Below are 20,041 nucleotides of genomic sequence, written 5' to 3' on the forward strand. Positions count from 1 at the left end.
CTTCAGTTGCTATTCTCAGTAGCAATTGATTCATTTGAGGGGAAATGGAAGGTACAACCTCCACAAGAAAACCCTCAAACTCCGTCGGAGTAGTACTCCTAAACAGTCCATCAAAATAATCGACCGCCACTTTTTCAACCCCATTCTCGTCTGTAATCCAGTTGCCCACGTCATCATGAAGTCCCACTATTTTATTACGAACCCGGCGTTGCTTCGTTAGTGCATGATAGAACTTAGTATTAAGATCTCCTGATGAATACCACAAATTCCTACTTTTCTGATGACAATATTCTTCCTCATCCTTATAAGCCTCCTAAAGTTTCCTAGAAACCTCAAGAATATCTTCTTGTGATCTATTATTATCCGTTTGTACTTCTTCTAACACCTGTTGAAGATCTTTAATTTTGTCCTTCCCATAAGATGGATTATCTTTCCGCCATGAAGATATCTCATGCCGGCAATTACTAATTTTTGTGACAAAATCCTCAGCTTGTCCTCCCTGGTTTCCTGTCCATCCTGACATAATTGAATCCATAAGACCCTCTTGACCAATCCACCGCTTATCGAACCTAAATTGTCCCCTTTTTCTTCTTTGTATTTTATCATCCAGAAAAGCCACTACGGGTCGATGGTCTGATCCCACCAACCTCAAATTTTTATACTATGTTTTAACTTGATATTTTATATGTTAACTGATATTTAGATTTAAAATTACCAGTTATACATATAGCTTCTAAATATCATTTTTAAATTAGTATTTTAATATTTTGATTTATCCAGATATTTTACAATTTAGCTAATTTTTAATTTATATTTACCGGCTATATGATTAGTTGGTGGTTGTTATTTTGTATCACTTAGGATAAACAAAAAATTAACTCTCTAATAAATCACAATACATATGATTAGATTTACATGTTCGGCTAAACATAGAATTAACTCATTAACAAATCACAATACATATGATAAAAATGGTTGTTTAGCCGGCTAAGATTTTACTTGACCTCTTTTTTATAGTTAACCGGTAATATATACGAATTATCTAGACATTGTTATAGTTAGCTGGTAATATATACTAATTAATTTAGTTTGTGAAATAGCCAGTAATATATACTAATTATCTCAGCATTGCTATAGTTAGCCGGTAATGCATACTAATTATCTTGACATTGTTATAGTTAGCTGGTAATATATACCAAATTATCTTAATATTTGCATATAACAGGGCCTGAGTTGCACAATCGAAAGTTTGAGGTGAAACTAAGGTGTTATTTCTGGAAATTAAAGTTTGGGGCATAATTTAAAACATCTAAGACTCTCAAGACCATTTGGACAATTCTTAAAAGTGTTGAAATATAGAATCTGAAAGTCTAGGGCCTATTTGTGAAGTTATTTGTACACTTGGAAATATTGGAGCCAAATCGAAAATACCCAAAAGTTGGAGGGATTTTTGCAAAATTGACCTACAACTTAAAGTCATACACAAAACTAACCTCCTTTTTTTTTGAAAATTGGTTTTGCCCTATTCACCCTACAAGTTCATATAATTTACGAAAATGCCATAAATTTTTTTTTATTTTTTTTTTCGAAAATGACATTTTTACTCTCTCACCCTCATCATCTTCAAGTAATTACAAGATTGCCATTGTCATCAATACCACAACCACCATGAACAATCAATTTGAAGCTCTTAATGCTCCTAAAATCGATTTACCCTTCTTCTTTTTCCATTCTTGTGAACTAAACACAACATATCTCTCACTTTCTCTCCACAATGAGCTAAAAAAACCCAAGATTTTGATTCTAATTTTTTTATGGTTCATAGAGTCATAGAAGCTAACGATTATGGGTGGGTGACTTCCGTTTGTGATTCTGTGTGCTTGGAGAAGCCTTATGTATGCTAAGGAACTTATCTCACCAATTTAAGGTATGACATCGAGTTTTTTTCCAGATCTGTTCGTCAGACGACTTACTTGGGAAGTCGTCTGGCTGTAGACGACTTACCTTTCAGTCGTCTGGCTGTAGACGACTTACCTGGAAGTCGTCTGGTCAACGCAGAGGTTATTTTTGCAATTGACTTTGAAATCTGTAACCTGAGACGACTGAAAGTTAAGTCGTCTACTATTGTTTGGTTTCAAAAAAAATTCCAAAGAACCTAGACGACTTACATTTCAGTCGTCATAGGTTAGTTTTGTATTTGACTGGATAATTTCAGAAGTTTGACTTCCCCAGACGACTTACATTTCAGTCGTCTCGCGAAAATTAAAATAATAATATTTTTTTTAAAGTAAACGACTTACAATTAAGTAGTCATAGGTTAGTTTTGCAATTGAAAAAAAAACTTCAAGATTTAATTATACACAGACGACTTATAATTCAGTCGTCCACCAGACGACTTAATTGTAAGTCGTCCAGGATTTTTTTCCGAGATTCTGGTCAAACCTCGTAAATCCTGGACGACTTACATTTCAGTCGTCTCGTGGACGACTGAATTATAAGTCGTCTGTATATAATTAAATCTTGAAGATTTTTTTTTCAATTGCAAAACTAACCTATGACGACTTAACTGTAAGTCGTCTACTTTTAAAAAAAATATTATTATTTTAATTTTCACTAGACGACTGAAATGTAAGTCGTCCAAAAAGTCAAACTTCTGAAATAATCCAGTCAAATGCAAAACTAACCTCTGACGACTGAAATGTAAGTCGTCTAGCTTTTTTGGAGTTTTTTTTTAACCAAACAATAGTAGACGACTTAACTTTCAGTCGTCCGAAATAACAGATTTCAAAGTCAATTGCAAAAATAACTTCTGCGGTGACCAGACGACATATAGTTTAGTCGTCTAGACAACTTAGATTGAAGTCGTCCGCGTCTTCTCCACTAGTTTTTAAGTCTTCTACGTTAGTTTTTGAATAACTTGTATTTTTAAGAGTGATAAGTAACTTCAAGATATGTAAAACTCATATTTACAAAATATGTTCTCTCCCTTAATTTTACTAAATTTGACTAAGTTTTTCAATGCAAACTTATAAAAAATATGATATGCTTTGACTAGTTACTATTGTTTGTTTCCATCTCTTACCAACATTCTTGTTTATTAAGATGAGAAAAAGGCTATTGGAGTTTATTATTGCATATGAGAGATCCAAAGATAAGAAAAAGGCTACTGAAGTCTATTATTTCATTGATTTGTAAATGTGTAAACACATTGTTAGCACATTTAATACATCTTGGAAAACATTATTACTGATTTTACAAAAAATTCACAACTAAAAGAGTATACATGCAATTCATAAAACAGACCACAAACAAAATTATTATAGATCATTCATCGACAAAGACAAGCTTGGATTCCACTTGAGTAGACAAGACCAGACAACTTTTAAGAAGTCCAGACGACTTCTAAGAAGTCCAGACGACTTCCAGGAAGTTCAGACTAGGGGTGTTCAATCCGGATATCGGTTCGGTTTCGGTTCGGTTTTTTTCGGTTTTCGGTATTTCGGTTAGTAAAATATGACTACCATTCTAAATCCATATTTACTTCGGTTCGGTTCGGTATATATACCGTCGGTTTTCGGTTTATTCGGTTTTATACCAAAAAACATAATTATTTTGTTTGAAATCATATTATATGAATTTTAGAGTCATAGTCTCAACACAATCATTTATTAAAAATATATTACATGTTCAAATAAATGAACAAAAAAGTAAAAATGCTTCTACCATCAAATAATATAATCAAATCTATAACTAAAATCAAAATTTGAAATTTTGAAAATAAAAATATGAAACAAAACAGAAACATGTAAGAAAAGTTTTTTCACTCTTCTATATTTAGTGTTCATTAAATTCATGCTTTTTCAATTGAAAATTTTCCATTATTTATTGTCCCTCAAATTTATAATCTTCGTATTAATTTAGTAAACACTAAAATAAAACAAAAATATCAAAAAAAAGACTTAGAAAATAACATGTCTGAATTGTGATGTATTGTTATTTAGTTATATTTCAAGTATTTTACAAATTAAGGTTTTTTATTACTATAAAATTATAATAGTTATTAACACAAATTTAACTTATGTAACAAATAGATTTTAATGTATTGTTATAAAATAGATACATATTTACATGTTTCTAATTTTAATCGGTTTTGTTCGGTTTATTCGGTTTAATCGGTTATATACCAAACCATATCCAAATCCTACGGTTTTTATAAAATTATATCCATTCGGTTTATATGGTATATACCAAAACCAAACCATATTGTCTATTTCGGTTCGGTTCGGTTCGGTACGGTTCGGTTTTACCATATTGGACAGCCCTAGCTAAGGCCCATGCATTGTTGTTGACTGGATCAGCCAAATGGTCAGCGAGATTCTCCAACGGTCCCTTTCTAGTGACAATGGCCTGTACAAAGAATCCAAACATAGAGAACATAGCCAACCTTCCGTTCTTGATCTCCTTCACCTTTAACTCTGCGAAGGCCTCTGGGTCAGCAGCGAGGCCCAATGGGTCGAAGCTACCACCTGGGTATAACAAGTCCTCTCCTTCTCCCAATGGTCCGTCTCCAGCGATTCTGAAACCTTCAACAGCCCCCATGAGAATCACCTGAGTAGCCCAAATGGCTAAGATGCTTTGAGCGTGGACCAAGCTCAGGTTGCCCAAGTAGTTGAGCCCTCCTTCGCTGAAGATCTGTGAACCGGCTTTGAACCAAACCGCTTCTCCGAACTTCACTCCGTTACGAGCCAAGAGTTCAGGGAAAACACAGCCTAGGGCTCCAAGCATGGCCCATCTGCAGTGGATAACTTCTAGCTCACGGTTCCTGGCGAATGTCTCGGGGTCAGTGGATAGACCAGCGGTGTCCCATCCGTAGTCAACGGGGAACTCTCCGGTGAGGTAGCTCGTGGGCTCTCCGGAGAATGGACCCAAGTACTTGACCCTGTCGGATCCGTACTGTAACGGCCCGGTTCCTGGCCCATAAAAATTTCCCAAAGATTATGGGCTTCTCTACAGCCCATTTGACAAAACCCTAGGGCTTCCCCTTCCCTTTACTATAAAAAGAGATGCAGTCTCCCTTTCTGCCTCATCACAAATCTGAAGCGAAGCCCTGCAGAGAATTCCCGGAGGTCGAAAACCCTAGCCGTCGAGCTCTCTCTCTTTCTCTCCTGCGCCGTCTCTCTCTCTCTCTCTCTCTCTCTCTCTCCCGCGTCTCGCTCTCTCTCTCTCCTCGCCGTCACCCTCTCTCTCTCCTTGCCGTCGCACGCTCTCTCTCTCTCTCCCTCTCGCCGGCGCCGTGAAGGGGTGGTGCTGACCAGATCTCAACCTTCTCAATCCTCGTTTCCAGATCCAGATCCAGATCTAAAACTAAGGTGGAGTGTTTCGAACCCAACCTTCTTTCATGGTTCTCTATACTCCTATATGTTGGAGTTGGGTTTGATTAGACCCTGTTTGGGAGTTAGGTTGATAGTACATGGTATTGCTAGGATGATAGAGGAATGAATCATGATGCATAAGAACCCTCATATTGATAAATGGGACTTGATGAACTGAATTGAATTGTTGTGGTAATGGCTGATTGGTAGTTGATACTTGGTTGCTTGGTTGTGATGTCCCATGTGTGGTTGCGATTGAAGTTAGGATGCTAGAGAGAAATAAATGCTAGGGTGATAGATGAACAATGATTATAAAAGTTATTGAAGTAGAACTTGAATGCGATGTGTATTGTGTGTGACACCGATAACGGGTGGCGTCTAGTGATTGAGTCCAAGTACAAGTAGAAATGAAAAGGGGAAGTAATTGGGAATGGAAAGGGTTAAGCGATAGCGATAAGGAAGTGAAAGGATAAGTAAGAGTATGAAAGAACGTTGTTAAGGTTAAGCATGGGTGGGAAAGCATATAGAGAGTCTAAGGAAAGTAGGTGGGGTAAGTAGTCCACGCTAGGTATCCATAGGAGATGTGGCGAATCCACATGAATATGGAGGCACCCATAGGAGATGTGGCGAATCCACATGAGTATGGGGTAGAAGCCTAGTGGGGGGCTACCCACTGAGGAAAAGAGGAAAAGAGGAAAAGATGAAAAGAGGAAAAGACGAAAAGGATATGCATTGTAGGGTTTTAGCTCATGGTCGGGTACAGAAAGTTAAAGAAGTCATAGGATTGAGTCGGACTGGTAAGATGAGTCGGTTAAGTCTAGGGATGGCGTGTGTGGCAATGAGTGAGATCATTGTATTGATTGATTACTAGGTTGTTAGAAATGAATGGAAGTGTGTGTAGAAATTACAGATGGTGATAGGAAATGATAAAATGCATTAACTGATTGTAGTGGCTAGTCAGTCCTAGTTCCCGCATAGAGTAGTATAGAGTGTCATGCGGGCAGGCTGGTCTAGAGCCACTTCACTGAGTAACTTGTTGCTCACCCCCTCCATTTCCATTTTTCCCTGTGTGCAGGACTGTAAGTAGAAGTATATGGATGTGGGTGTGACGGTATTTCAAAGAAGGTTATGCGCTCGTCTCTCGGGACCAGTAACGGGACACGTAGGGTTGTCTAAATGAGTAGACACGTGTCCATAACGCCCCTTCGATAACCCCGGTCGGACGCCGGGGGATCGGGCTGTTACAATTGGTATCAGAGCGGGTTAAGATCCCTTAGTTCTGTCCTAAGGGATCGGCATTTCCGACGTTTTAAAAAAAAAAAAAAAAAAAAAAAAAATAAAATAAAATAATTTTTTTGCAATATTACTAAGTATTTTCGGATTGTGAAAGATTAATTGAAAATCCCACTATATCCATACTTCTATTATGGTTCTGATTGAAAAAAAAATTTCGGATGTTTTCGCTTGACCATTACGAGTGGAGGATGCCGCGTATGCACTACGGACGGAGGAACACCAGGGAGTATGCCCAAAGGCGTCACTATGACAGGGAGGGTAACTTGGTGCTACCCATGTTTCCGGATCCTGAAGAACAGTACAGGGAGTTCCCATTCAGGTACCCGCACGAGCAGACTGTGAGGCATAAGGTGTTGATGCCTCATTTCCAGAGGATGGCTATGGAGACACGCCTACTGCAGGGCAATGCGAGATTCCAGCTTGCAACCGAAGAGGGACCCCCGAGGAAGCGTGGCCGTCCCTGCAAGACGCCAAGTGCAGCAGGGGGACCCCCAAGGGTGTTCACCGGGAAGTGCCAGTGTGGAGTACTGAGCAAGAATGCTCAGGAGGACCGATCAGTCGCTGGATACACGGAGGACTTCATCAACCAAGCCAAGCTGTGCAAACCGAAGAATGCAGAGACGTGGTGCATATGGTATAAGAACGGGCTACACAAGGAGCTCCAGGCGCAGTTGAGGGGTGTTTTGGAGCCCTTGGAGTTCGCGTTAGTGAGGCGGATGGCAGGCTTCGCCATGGAGGCAGAAGAGAAGATTGCAGCCGATGTGGCCGCTCTCTCGAACATGGAAGGAGGAAACCCGGGTGGGGACGTCGATGGCCATGAGGTGCCGGTAGGGGCACCCGCTAAGGGAAAGCGGGGGCGTCCGCGAAAACCACCTACAGTAACATGTGATTGTGACGTACTGGTCCAGATGGTTCAGAAGCCACGCAAGGTGAGAGATTACCTGGAGGAGTTCTTGGATACGGCCAAGATGTGTCAACCGAAGCCAGCTGAGGAGTGGTGTCATCTGTTTAGGGCCGGGCTACGTGGGGATATTCGTGAAGAACTCGTGGGAGTCCTGGAGCCTCTGGAATTTGCACTGGTGAGAAGGATGGCTAACCAAGCACTGCACGCGGAGGAGTGGTTGGCGGAAAAGGAGGTGGAGGCCGAGGAGGACCGCGTCGCAGAGGGCGATGAAGACCTGGGATCCGAGTCCCGCTGCCCCTCGCCATGTCAATGTGGCTAGACGAGATCCTAGAGACGATTCGTAGGAGTAGGACACGTGTTTCGCTATTGGTTTTATTTTATTTATTGGTTATTGGAGTTGGTGTTCCTTCCCTTATTTACGGCATTCTGTATTTGTGCAGATGTGCTGAGTTTCTTTTATAAACTATTGTAGTCCTACTCCTTTTATTATTTATGACATTCCTTCGTTGGTTTTAAAGATTCCAGTAGAGTTATCGTGTCATGTATGCCTCCCTTGATTGTTGTGTGAATGTGTGAACCCATTTTGGTAACGAACGATTGGTCTGAAAGATGTGGGCTTTGGAATTCGGGGACGAATTCCGATTAACGGGGGAGGATTGTAACGGCCCGGTTCCTGGCCCATAAAAATTTCCCAAAGATTATGGGCTTCTCTACAGCCCATTTGACAAAACCCTAGGGCTTCCCCTTCCCTTTACTATAAAAAGAGATGCAGTCTCCCTTTCTGCCTCATCACAAATCTGAAGCGAAGCCCTGCAGAGAATTCCCGGAGGTCGAAAACCCTAGCCGTCGAGCTCTCTCTCTTTCTCTCCTGCGCCGTCTCTCTCTCTCTCCTCTCTCTCTCCCGCGTGTCGCTCTCTCTCTCTCTCTCCTCGCCGTCACCCTCTCTCTCTCCTTGCCGTCGCACGCTCTCTCTCTCTCTCTCCCTCTCGCCGGCGCCGTGAAGGGGTGGTGCTGACCAGATCTCAACCTTCTCAATCCTCGTTTCCAGATCCAGATCCAGATCTAAAACTAAGGTGGAGTGTTTCGAACCCAACCTTCTTTCATGGTTCTCTATACTCCTATATGTTGGAGTTGGGTTTGATTAGACCCTGTTTGGGAGTTAGGTTGATAGTACATGGTATTGCTAGGATGATAGAGGAATGAATCATGATGCATAAGAACCCTCATATTGATAAATGGGACTTGATGAACTGAATTGAATTGTTGTGGTAATGGCTGATTGGTAGTTGATACTTGGTTGCTTGGTTGTGATGTCCCATGTGTGGTTGCGATTGAAGTTAGGATGCTAGAGAGAAATAAATGCTAGGGTGATAGATGAACAATGATTATAAAAGTTATTGAAGTAGAACTTGAATGCGATGTGTATTGTGTGTGACACCGATAACGGGTGGCGTCTAGTGATTGAGTCCAAGTACAAGTAGAAATGAAAAGGGGAAGTAATTGGGAATGGAAAGGGTTAAGCGATAGCGATAAGGAAGTGAAAGGATAAGTAAGAGTATGAAAGAACGTTGTTAAGGTTAAGCATGGGTGGGAAAGCATATAGAGAGTCTAAGGAAAGTAGGTGGGGTAAGTAGTCCACGCTAGGTATCCATAGGAGATGTGGCGAATCCACATGAATATGGAGGCACCCATAGGAGATGTGGCGAATCCACATGAGTATGGGGTAGAAGCCTAGTGGGGGGCTACCCACTGAGGAAAAGAGGAAAAGAGGAAAAGATGAAAAGAGGAAAAGACGAAAAGGATATGCATTGTAGGGTTTTAGCTCATGGTCGGGTACAGAAAGTTAAAGAAGTCATAGGATTGAGTCGGACTGGTAAGATGAGTCGGTTAAGTCTAGGGATGGCGTGTGTGGCAATGAGTGAGATCATTGTATTGATTGATTACTAGGTTGTTAGAAATGAATGGAAGTGTGTGTAGAAATTACAGATGGTGATAGGAAATGATAAAATGCATTAACTGATTGTAGTGGCTAGTCAGTCCTAGTTCCCGCATAGAGTAGTATAGAGTGTCATGCGGGCAGGCTGGTCTAGAGCCACTTCACTGAGTAACTTGTTGCTCACCCCCTCCATTTCCATTTTTCCCTGTGTGCAGGACTGTAAGTAGAAGTATATGGATGTGGGTGTGACGGTATTTCAAAGAAGGTTATGCGCTCGTCTCTTGGGACCAGTAACGGGACACGTAGGGTTGTCTAAATGAGTAGACACGTGTCCATAACGCCCCTTCGATAACCCCGGTCGGACGCCGGGGGATCGGGCTGTTACACGTACCATGGGCTGCCGGATAGGCCGGCTGGTTTGGTGGTTTTGCGCATGGTGAATAGGTACTTCTTGAGGAAGCTCAAGAAGGTCAAGAAGAGTAACGGTCAGATGCTCGCCATTAACGAGGTACTTACTCATGGAATGATAATCCTACGGAACGAACTGTAGTTATGCTAGGAAACGTTGTGGTTCGGTTATGTATTTTCTGGTTAGACGATGTTGGTTTGTTTGTAGATCTTTGAAAAGAACCCGACAACGATCAAGAACTTTGGAATCTGGTTGAGGTACCAGAGCAGAACTGGATACCACAACATGTACAAGGAGTACCGTGACACTACCTTGAACGGTGCCGTTGAGCAGATGTACACCGAGATGGCGTCCCGACACCGTGTCAGGTTCCCTTGCATCCAGATCATTAAGACAGCGACTGTTCCGGCCAAGCTTTGCAAGAGGGAGAGCACCAAACAGTTTCACAATAGTAAGATCAAGTTCCCGTTGGTGTTCCGTAAGGTGAGACCACCAACCAGGAAGCTCAAGACCACCTACAAGGCCTCTAAGCCCAACTTGTTTATGTAATGAAGTTGTCCGATCTGCTGCTTTTGCCTCTTTCTCGGATATTTTTTGTTTACTTTAGGCCTATCAATGGAACTAAACTCGACTTTCTTTGGATTTTGTGGTTTTTGTTACTTTCATGCTTATGAAAAACACCTTTTGTTTCTTATTTTATATGTTCTCCTTTATGATTACTAACCTCAGTATTGGATCACAATTATTTAAGAATAGATACTCTGTAAAACATATAAGACACATTACATAGCGATTGGTTTATATTCTAGGAACGTTTTGGAGTATAGGCAGAAAAAACTATCTTCTCAACAATGAAAGATCATGATTCTTCTTTGACTGTATTTAATTGAAAATCTTGAATTGCCTTATTTCTAGTTGTGTATTCAAACATTCAACCAATATAGCTAACACAATTAGAAACTATTCAAATAAAGAATGAGAATATTTTATAAACTGACAAAAATCTGAGACAAGACATCAATCTAGTTCTGAGAGACTAGAAAGAAGAACAAAGTAAATAGTAATAGTAAAATAGATTCAGAGCTTAGTTTAGAGCCTATCAATCTCATCATCACCAAACTCAAAATAGTCCTGACCACATTCAACGTCATCCTCCACATCAAACACATCAGCAACCCCTTCGTTAAGACGAAGGTCACGAGGAAGCTCATCACAACTCTTGAGAAAACGAGCTTCGTCAGGAGTATACTTATGGATGATGTCAGCTTTGGTGTCGTTGTCCATATCCATCCTTAGTCCCACAAGAATAACGTCACCAGCGCTAATCCAAACCTTCTTGTGCATCTTACCTCTGATGTGACACATCCTTGTGATTCCATCTATGCACTTGGCTTCGCACCGTCCGTTGCCACACATGCGGAGAACTATAGCGTATTCTTGGCCGTCTTCTTTGAATATGATCTCTCGTTTATCGTCGTCTGCTTCTTTTTTTCCTCTCTTAATGTTCTTTCCTCCTTTTCCTTTGTTCTTCGGCATGATTTAAAAACCTAAAGTGTAAAGAGCTGAGCTTAGATATGAACTTGCTGTGCTCTCTTCTCTCTTTCTGTCTTTATTGCTCGTTGATTATTTAGGGGACGTCTTCTTTTATACCCAAAGACGTGCTTCATAATTTCCTTTTCACAATTGAAATCAACTTTTCCATTTTTTTTGTCTTTGCCAATTCTTATTGCTCAGTTTCCTTTTATCTTCTTATAGAAAATAAGAAACTAGGTCAGAGAGAGACTTTAAAGCCCATCTTGTTTCGCTAGAGAGTTATGTGGAACTATTATCTATAGATTGATTTGCTTTTCTTGACCTAAAAAAAGGGTAAAAAGATATTAATTGGCTTGATCCTTTTTCTAGTGAATTTTAGATTCTCCGTGTAGCTATAAAGCTTGCGGAGCAAGCAATATCAAATCTTTGTCGAAATCAAGTTGGTTTACATAGTTATAATGCCGACTCGATTATCGTAGTTAAACGGGTTTGGTCGTCTACGCATAACCGGTTTATGCCCATCAAATCACGCAAAACCATCTTTTCAATTATTTATTAGAAAAATAATTCTCAGTTCTTGTTTTCTCCGGGTGTTCAATCCGGATATCGGTTCGGTTTCGGTTCGGTTTTTTTCGGTTTTCGGTATTTCGGTTAGTAAAATATAACTACCATTCTAAATCCATATTTACTTCGGTTCGGTTCGGTTTATATACCGTCGGTTTTCGGTTTATTCGGTTTTATACCAAAAAACATAATTATTTTGTTTGAGATCATATTATATGAATTTTAGAGTCATATTGTCAACACAGTCATTTATTAAAAATATATTACATGTTCAAATAAATGAACAAAAAAGTAAAAATGCTTATACCATCAAATAAAATAATCAAATCTATAACTAAAATCAAAGCTTGAAATTTTGAAAATAAAAATATGAAACAAAACAGAAACATGAATGAAAATTTATTCCACTCTTCCATATTTAGTGTTCATTAAAGTCATGCTTTTTCAATTGAAAATTTTCCATTAATTATTGTCTATCAAATTTATAATCTTCATATTAATATAGTGAAGACTAAAATAAATCAAAAAGATCAAAAAAGACTTAGAAAATAAGATGTCTGAATTGCGATGTATTGTTATTTAGTTATAGTTCAAGTGTTTTACAAATTAAGATTTTTTATTACTATAAAATTATGGTAATAGTTATTAACACAAATTTAACTTATGTAACAAATTGATTTTCATGTATTATTATAAAATAGATACATATTTACATGTTTTTACTTTTAATCGGTTTTGTTCGGTTTATTCGGTTTAATCGGTTATATACCAAACTATATCCAAATCCTACGGTTTTTATAAAATTATATCCATTCGGTTTATATGGTATATACCAAAACCAAACCATATTGTCTATTTCGGTTCGGTTCGGTTCGGTACGGTTCGGTTTTACCATATTGAACAGCCCTAGTTCAGACGACTTTGCCAGAAGACTTTTAGGAAGTTCAGACGACTTCCAGACGACTTTACAGGAAGTCCAGACGACTTTTAGGAAGTCCAGACGACTTCCAGACGACTTCCAGATGACTTCCAGACGACTAACAAGTAAGTCGTCCTAGAAGTCTTCCAGATCTGAAAAACCTGCATATTAAATCCAGATCTGAAAAACCTGCATATTCAAAAACGTTCAAATGGCTTAAAAACAGAAAAAATGAGTGGAAGATTAGATAAATCTACATTTATAGAACACACAAAAATACATATCTAAAATTAATAGATCTACCTCTAAATTAGTGGAAGATGAGTACCATTTGATTAAAAACCTGCAAAAGAGATAGATTAGTAAGAAATACATGAGACAAAACTGAAAAATTCATATAAAGTTTGGTGTTTTCAAGTCAAAGAGATTAGAGAGAGGTTGGAGAGTTTTAGAATGATGAACATTACATTTTTGTTGCAGCCATTTGAGAGGAGGAGAGAGAATGTGTAAATTTTTCTTTATATAGGGAGACAAAAAATCTAATTAGATTAAATATTTTTGACTCAGACGACTTCCTGGACGACTTACATTTCAGTCGTCTGGTGAAGAAATTAAAACAGACGACTTACATGTAAGTCGTCCAGAAGAGTTTAATATTTTTAGCGGGAAATTAAATATTTTTAGCGGGAAACTAAAATAGAAGACTTTCCAGACGACTTACAAGTAAGTCGTTTGGACGACTGAAATATACGTCGTCCGGGTAAATTATTCAACAGACGACTGAAATATAAGTCGTCCACACCCTAAACATAACCCCTAAACTTAATTATCTAATTAAACACTTCATAAAACCAAATCAAACTTGAAAAGTGTTTACTATACACAGAAATAAACACATATAGGTGAAAACTAATTTTTGAAAAAAACATTTTAGTTTTCCAAAATATAACCCTAACAATACATACAATACTACAACATATGTTTGCCAAACTCCTAAACCAAAGTATTTCATGATTCACTACTTCCACTCATATATCTTCAAAACAAATCAATTTTATCATATCTTAATTTATATCAGTTAAAACTGTTTATAATTACTTGATTTTTATTTTTTACGCATCAAAATATTTTTTACAAGATTTATAAATTTTTTAAAATAAACTGGTACCAGACGACTTACAATTCAGTCGTCCAGACGACTTCCAACATCTCAGACGACTCAGACGATTTACTGGGGCTATATTCGTAAAAATGGCTTCTGTTTTTTTTGTTTGGTCACAAGGGGCTGAGCTGTAATTTCACTAGGCTTTTAGGTTAGTTTTGCATTTGATTCAAGTTTGGGTATAGGTTTGGAATTAAAATCAAGTTGTGGGTTAGTTTTGGCAAAAACCCCAAAGTTGGAAGGCTTGTAATGCAAAACGTAAGAAATAGCCATTGTTTTTTTTTTTTGAAAAAAGAAATAGCCATTGTTGCTCGATTTATTTCGTAACCAGACAGCGAGGATGAGCACGGCAGCGAGGCTTAAATCCGAGCATGGCGACGTCGGTAGGACAAGACGATGGAGATGGTCTGGTCACAACCCACAAAAACACACCATAAATCTGAGATTTCAAAATAAATCGAATGAAAAAAAATATTTGTTTTTTGTCTGTCAAACAACGAATTAAAGACGAACAATAAGCTTACAAGAACTAGCTGAAATAATTTCAAGAATTGTTTTGAAGGTGAAAAGTTGAATTTTTGGTAGAAAATGAATTTAGAAGAAAAGAGAGAGAGATGTCGACGGATAGGAAAAAAAAGAAAAATAAAAATATTAAGTTTGTTTAGGGTTGATAGAGGCAGTGTTGCCATTACTGAAAGTAAACAGTTAAGTTCCAAATTTGCAAATTACGGGATTAGCGAAAGTGAACAAGTTGGTGTTTATGCACTGCAAATTTCCCTGAGAGTTTATGTTTTTATATATTACTTCTAAAATAATTGGAACCCTAAATTGAATATTTTATTGGGTTGTGTCCATAACTGACTGACCTGGAAGCAATTTGGACGTTTGCTTGTTTGAAACCCAAACTTATCTCCAGATTCGACGAGATTGAGATAGAATTAGAATTGAATATAAAAAGAAGAAAAGATCTATGCCGGGTCTTCAACATAGAAAGACAAATAAGTCAAAACAGTTTCTTCTCATGATATATTATGTTTGAATTTAAACCACGCAAGTAGTTATATTCAGGTCGTTAAAAACAACGTTGTTAACAAGAGTGAAAAAGGTTCTTTCAAATCGGGAGACAGGCCATGACTCGATGTGCTACTTAGTGTCGCTACCGCGATCCCTTAACTATATATATATAACTTGATAAGTTCATAGTATTCACCATCAACCCTAGATTTTGTTTCAATACTTGGAAGTAGATATTTTAAAGCTCTTCATGTCAACAAAAATGATTTATTATTTAATTACTTGCACAAAGATGAAAACGTTTTGTCTCCCGAATCTAATCGTCTCTCCTTCTCATTATCTTACTATATAAAAGGGTAAACTATAGTAGTTCTTAATTTAACTAGAGATTTTGCCCGGGCTACGCCCGGGTTTATTCAAATAACATTTAATTTAATATTTCTTACATTATATTACTAATATGTTATAAAAATTGAATTAGAATCGAGTAAAATTTACAATTTTTTTACTATCTAAAATTGTATGGGATTATCCAAAATATATTTTTGTATATCAATTAGGGAAGTTTTAAATATATTTTAGTCCAAAACTATGATCCAAAAACATTTTTTTCTTATTACTTTTTCATTTCCAGTAAAAACATTCTAAAATTTTGTACTAATATCACAAATTGAAAATACAAATTATTTCTAATTCGATATAACCTTATTGGGGGTGACTGGTGACCAAGGGAATGAGGAGAAGAACACAATATTCCTTAACATTCCTTATAAAAATTACCATTTATGAGGTATAGCTGTGCATCTTCGCTACTTTTCATTCTTTTTTTTTTGTAGAGAATTATAATAAAAAATTGTTTCTTGTTAATTTTGATAAAAAACTATCATTTCTCATCATTCCCAAAATTTTATTCCTATGCATTATTTTCTTATTCATTCTTAATGTTCTTGCGATGGTTACCAGTCATACTCATTATTTTAATTTCCATTGAAAAAATAGTGATTTAGTTTTTTTTCTTACGTCGTGTCTTTAATATTTTTTTGTTAAAGTTCATACACTATATTACAAATAATGTTGTATTTAATAACTATATTACAATATATTACTTCTATGTTATAAAAATATAAATAGAAATTGAATCAGAAATGAGTAAAACTTACAATTTTTTTTTTAATCCAAAATATTTTTTCTTACATATTTAGGTTAGTAGCAAAATATATTTGTAATCTCCACATCACATATTTCTTTATTATATGTATTATTTATATCATATTTATTTTTTTTATTTTTATGTTATTTAATATTTTATGATATATTTTATTATTATTATAATCTATTTTTACAACTGTACTAAGTAAAGCTTATTTAAATACTCATTGCTTTAAATAAAAAACTTCTAAATTTTTTGCATGTGTTAAATACACTGAAAAATCTATGAAAATATTATTATTACTATATTTTTTCCAGCAATTATTATTACTATATTATTTGTTTAGTTATAAGCAAAAACAAATCTTACAATCTAGCTATAGCTAAAATATTAATCTGGATTAAAACTCAATGTAAAATGATAATCAAAATATTCTCAATATATATTCACAATTTATTTAAATTTTATTATTATATATTATTTGATTTAAAATTACTATTTTTTAAATACAATCAGGTTATTACGCTGTTATCAAACATGAATTTTTGTATACTAATTAGAGGAGTTTTTTGTATACTAATTAGAGGAGTTTTCAATATATTTTTAGTCCAAAACTATGATCCAAAAACATTAATTTCTTATTATTTTTTCATTTCCAGTAAAAACATTTAAAATAGTGATTTTGTTTTTTTTTTCTTACTTCATGTCCTTAATATTTGTTTTGTTAAACTTCAAACACTATTTTTAAAAAAACTTTCTTTACTTTTTATGAACATAAATTTTAAAATGTCTGTTAGCCGTTATTGTCTAATGTGGTACACTATATCCCATTGTAAAATATATTATTGGTTAGGTGTATTAAAAATATAGTTCGTGAAAATAAATCTATAAGAGTAAGCAAAGACTTATATAAAATTAGGTATGAATTTAAGTTAAAAGTAAACATAAACAATAGAATTATTGAATTAGAGCATATAAAATCTTTCTCCTAGCTTCCAAGTTTTACTTTGTTAGTATTTGAAATGACATATAGATGTCCGACAAAGAAATATAAGACCGCATATAATATGAACATATAATCTTTCATGTGACAATGATTTAACCAAAGAATCACTTTAGCTTAATCTTAAGACAAAATTTCCTTCATGTCTTCTTTCTTAGTCCCTATAGCTCTTTCTCGTCTGTAGACTATCATTTTCAAGTCTGCATGTCAGACCAAAATTAGCTGAGAAAATATATTTTCTATCCAAATGAGAAAAGGATAAGTTGTTTAAAAACAACAAAAAGAGAGTTTCATCAGTTCAAGAATGATTTATTTGTTCATGGCTTGGCTCATGTCCTCAGCCGTACTATGGTATATATCATGGAAACCTTGCTCATAGACACATGCATCTTCATAGATCTTTTCATCCTTATCTTAAGCATTCAAAACCTCTGGAGCTATAAGAGGAACATACTTCTTTAGTTCAGCTTGTATAAGTTTTTTCCCAGCTTAGAAGATGAATACACTGATCTCTTCGAAACCACTACATATGAAAACTGAAAAGAGGACTAAATGAGAAGTGATAGCCTTGGCTTTGCTTGTGTAATTTAAGATTAGCTTTGGCTTAGAGTTAAGCAACTTCTTGATCTTTACACAAACTTAAAGTTCCCAAAGCGCAGCTGCAATCCACATTGCTAAGACTGTCATTACATGAAAATATTAGTCCAAGACAAAAGAAAACTTTGCAGTTTCAGGGTTTGAAATAAGCTGATGCCAAAAACTGGTTCCTGGTCACGGTTGGTTGATTTTGATCATGTTGGTTTCTAACAAAGCTTGAAGAGCTAATAAAATTTTTAAAAGGATAACAGCAATGATACTGGAGAAAGGCGGCACACCGAAATCAGGCCCTGAGCCAGGTAGCCAAAACTCTTTTCTTATTACATGGAATCAAATACAAAGACACAAAATCAGTAAAAATAAACAATAAAATAGAAAGCATTGCAGGTTAAGGGGAAATAATAATCCGAGTGGTGGTACCGCAACATGACAATGTTGGGAGAATATGGGATAATCAATAATATTTATAACGATTAGCAAGAAACTCAAAAATACTAAGAAAATAGCTTACATAAAGAGAATCGGAGTACTGGAAGGAATTTTTTGATGAGCAAGAGTAAAGACAGAGTCAGTGTTGAAGTGTTCTTGTAGCTCAACATCTGTTCTTGCAATCTATGTCAAAATGTATCTCATGTCTTTAAGAAAAAGGTTACTAAAAAGTTGGATACGCACCTTCCTTGCTACTTCGGGTTCTTCATTTTTCTATCATCTAGGATTGAGAAGTACACAGTTTGACTCATAAGGTCAAAGATGTAGCCTATGAAATTTTTTTTTCTCTATATGAATGAATAAATGGGCTTCCTTGGTGGAAGTTACCTTTGCAATACAACCATCTCCGGCTGCAGAAAGAGAGACTCTTTTCATCTATCTTGCTCAGATTCTCATGCACCCAGTGTAGAGCCGTCGATGCAGAACCCATCCGGTCAACCGATCATTTGTTTTTTTTTTTCACGAGGTAAACAAACTCTTTCCCTGCAGAGAAAAATATATATCTTATTTGATTAAATTTGCATCCAGCCTGAGCTCAAACTTCCACTGCAAGTGACTTCTTTTAAAGCACATATTGCTATACACAATTAGGGCATGAAACAAAATATCCAGTTAGGTTAAACAATGAGGATCGAAAAGATAGAGATCATTGATCGTTACCCGAACACTCCTACATCGGACAATTTTACCAAAGGGAACCTAAAACAGTAGCATATGTTGTCAATAAACATATACAGCCATGCTATTCTTCAATAGAGGAACAAAAAACTATCTAAAGAATCCATATATTTTCAGGAAAGCTAACCCTAGATTTCAATTCACAGCTTATATCAGCAATCCAGGAATCAAGCAAAAATTAACCAAAATGAGATTTTCTGACTCTTAAACTTAAAAATAAACAAACGATGAAGAAAAAACAAAAGGAAGACCGACTCCGACCATAACAGCCGAGACAAAAGATCCAACATCAGTGAGGAAAAGCACAAAGATCCGATTGTGACAGTTTCTGAAACTCGGTTGATGAAGGCGAGAACACATGGGTTACGATGTGGTTGAGATTCTACGAAAGAAAGAGCGGCGGAGGGAACGGTTTGGGAAGTGGAGATTGGGAGGATATGAGAGTCCGTGGAATCCATTGTTGCAGAGTTTGCAGGTCTGAGAGAGAAAATATAGAAGATGAAGACATTTACATTAATTAAAGGAAATACAAAACGACGCAATGGAAATTTAACTCAGAGATTTTCCATGACGATTCGTTTCACTCCACATCGTGAAAGTCAATTGACCATCGATCGTTTGTTTGTGAAGAACAAATCGATCATCGTGCAGAGCATGGAACCCAAACTACAAAACCAAAGACCACAAAAGCCCAAACCGCGAGTCTATTGTCTGACGTGGAGGAAATGCTGCAACGTGATTGGCTGAATTTTCAGTCTGACGTGGAGGCCTTAAGAGGGCTTTATTTGCTTCTTTTAGTATAGGATAGATTTACATCATGTCCAAGACTAATTTATATGTCTGGCTGTGTCTATATCCTGTTGAAATCGTATTTTCTAAGAATGTATGAGTTTTGATAATTTTTCGTAATAAAGTAAAGATTAAAGAGTAATGGGCCGGCAGAATCTATTCGTTTGAGTGAAACAATCTCTACTAATAAAAGGGAGCTTTTGAGGCTCCATAGGGCGTCCACATC

General features: G+C 36.6%; 3 protein-coding genes across 3 annotated transcripts; 1 reads left to right on the forward strand and 2 right to left on the reverse strand.

Moving 5' to 3' along the window:
- Positions 1-313: 313 nt before the first annotated feature.
- LOC125609603 (chlorophyll a-b binding protein of LHCII type 1-like) lies at positions 314-5,400 on the reverse strand. The gene is made up of 3 exons (XM_048781126.1): positions 5,391-5,400; positions 4,308-4,970; positions 314-516 (listed from the first exon to the last, which is right to left on the reverse strand). Exons 1-3 carry the CDS (start codon positions 5,398-5,400, stop codon positions 314-316), a joined length of 876 nt encoding a protein of 291 aa, XP_048637083.1.
- A 4,531-nt stretch (positions 5,401-9,931) lies between these two features.
- On the forward strand, positions 9,932-10,645 carry LOC125609350 (60S ribosomal protein L18a-2-like). The gene is made up of 2 exons (XM_048780678.1): positions 9,932-10,016; positions 10,125-10,645. The coding sequence occupies exons 1-2, from the start codon at positions 9,942-9,944 to the stop codon at positions 10,464-10,466; spliced, it is 417 nt and encodes a 138-aa protein (XP_048636635.1). The 5' UTR covers positions 9,932-9,941; the 3' UTR covers positions 10,467-10,645.
- Positions 10,646-10,886: 241 nt separating this feature from the next.
- Positions 10,887-11,887, reverse strand: LOC106447499 (eukaryotic translation initiation factor 1A). Its single transcript, XM_013889433.3, has one exon. The coding sequence runs from the start codon at positions 11,451-11,453 to the stop codon at positions 11,007-11,009; it is 447 nt and encodes a 148-aa protein (XP_013744887.1). The 5' UTR covers positions 11,454-11,887; the 3' UTR covers positions 10,887-11,006.
- Between the last annotated feature and the right edge of the window lie 8,154 nt (positions 11,888-20,041).

The sequence above is a fragment of the Brassica napus genome, chromosome A5 (assembly GCF_020379485.1).
Source record: "Brassica napus cultivar Da-Ae chromosome A5, Da-Ae, whole genome shotgun sequence".
NCBI classification, from domain to species: Eukaryota; Viridiplantae; Streptophyta; class Magnoliopsida; order Brassicales; family Brassicaceae; genus Brassica; species Brassica napus.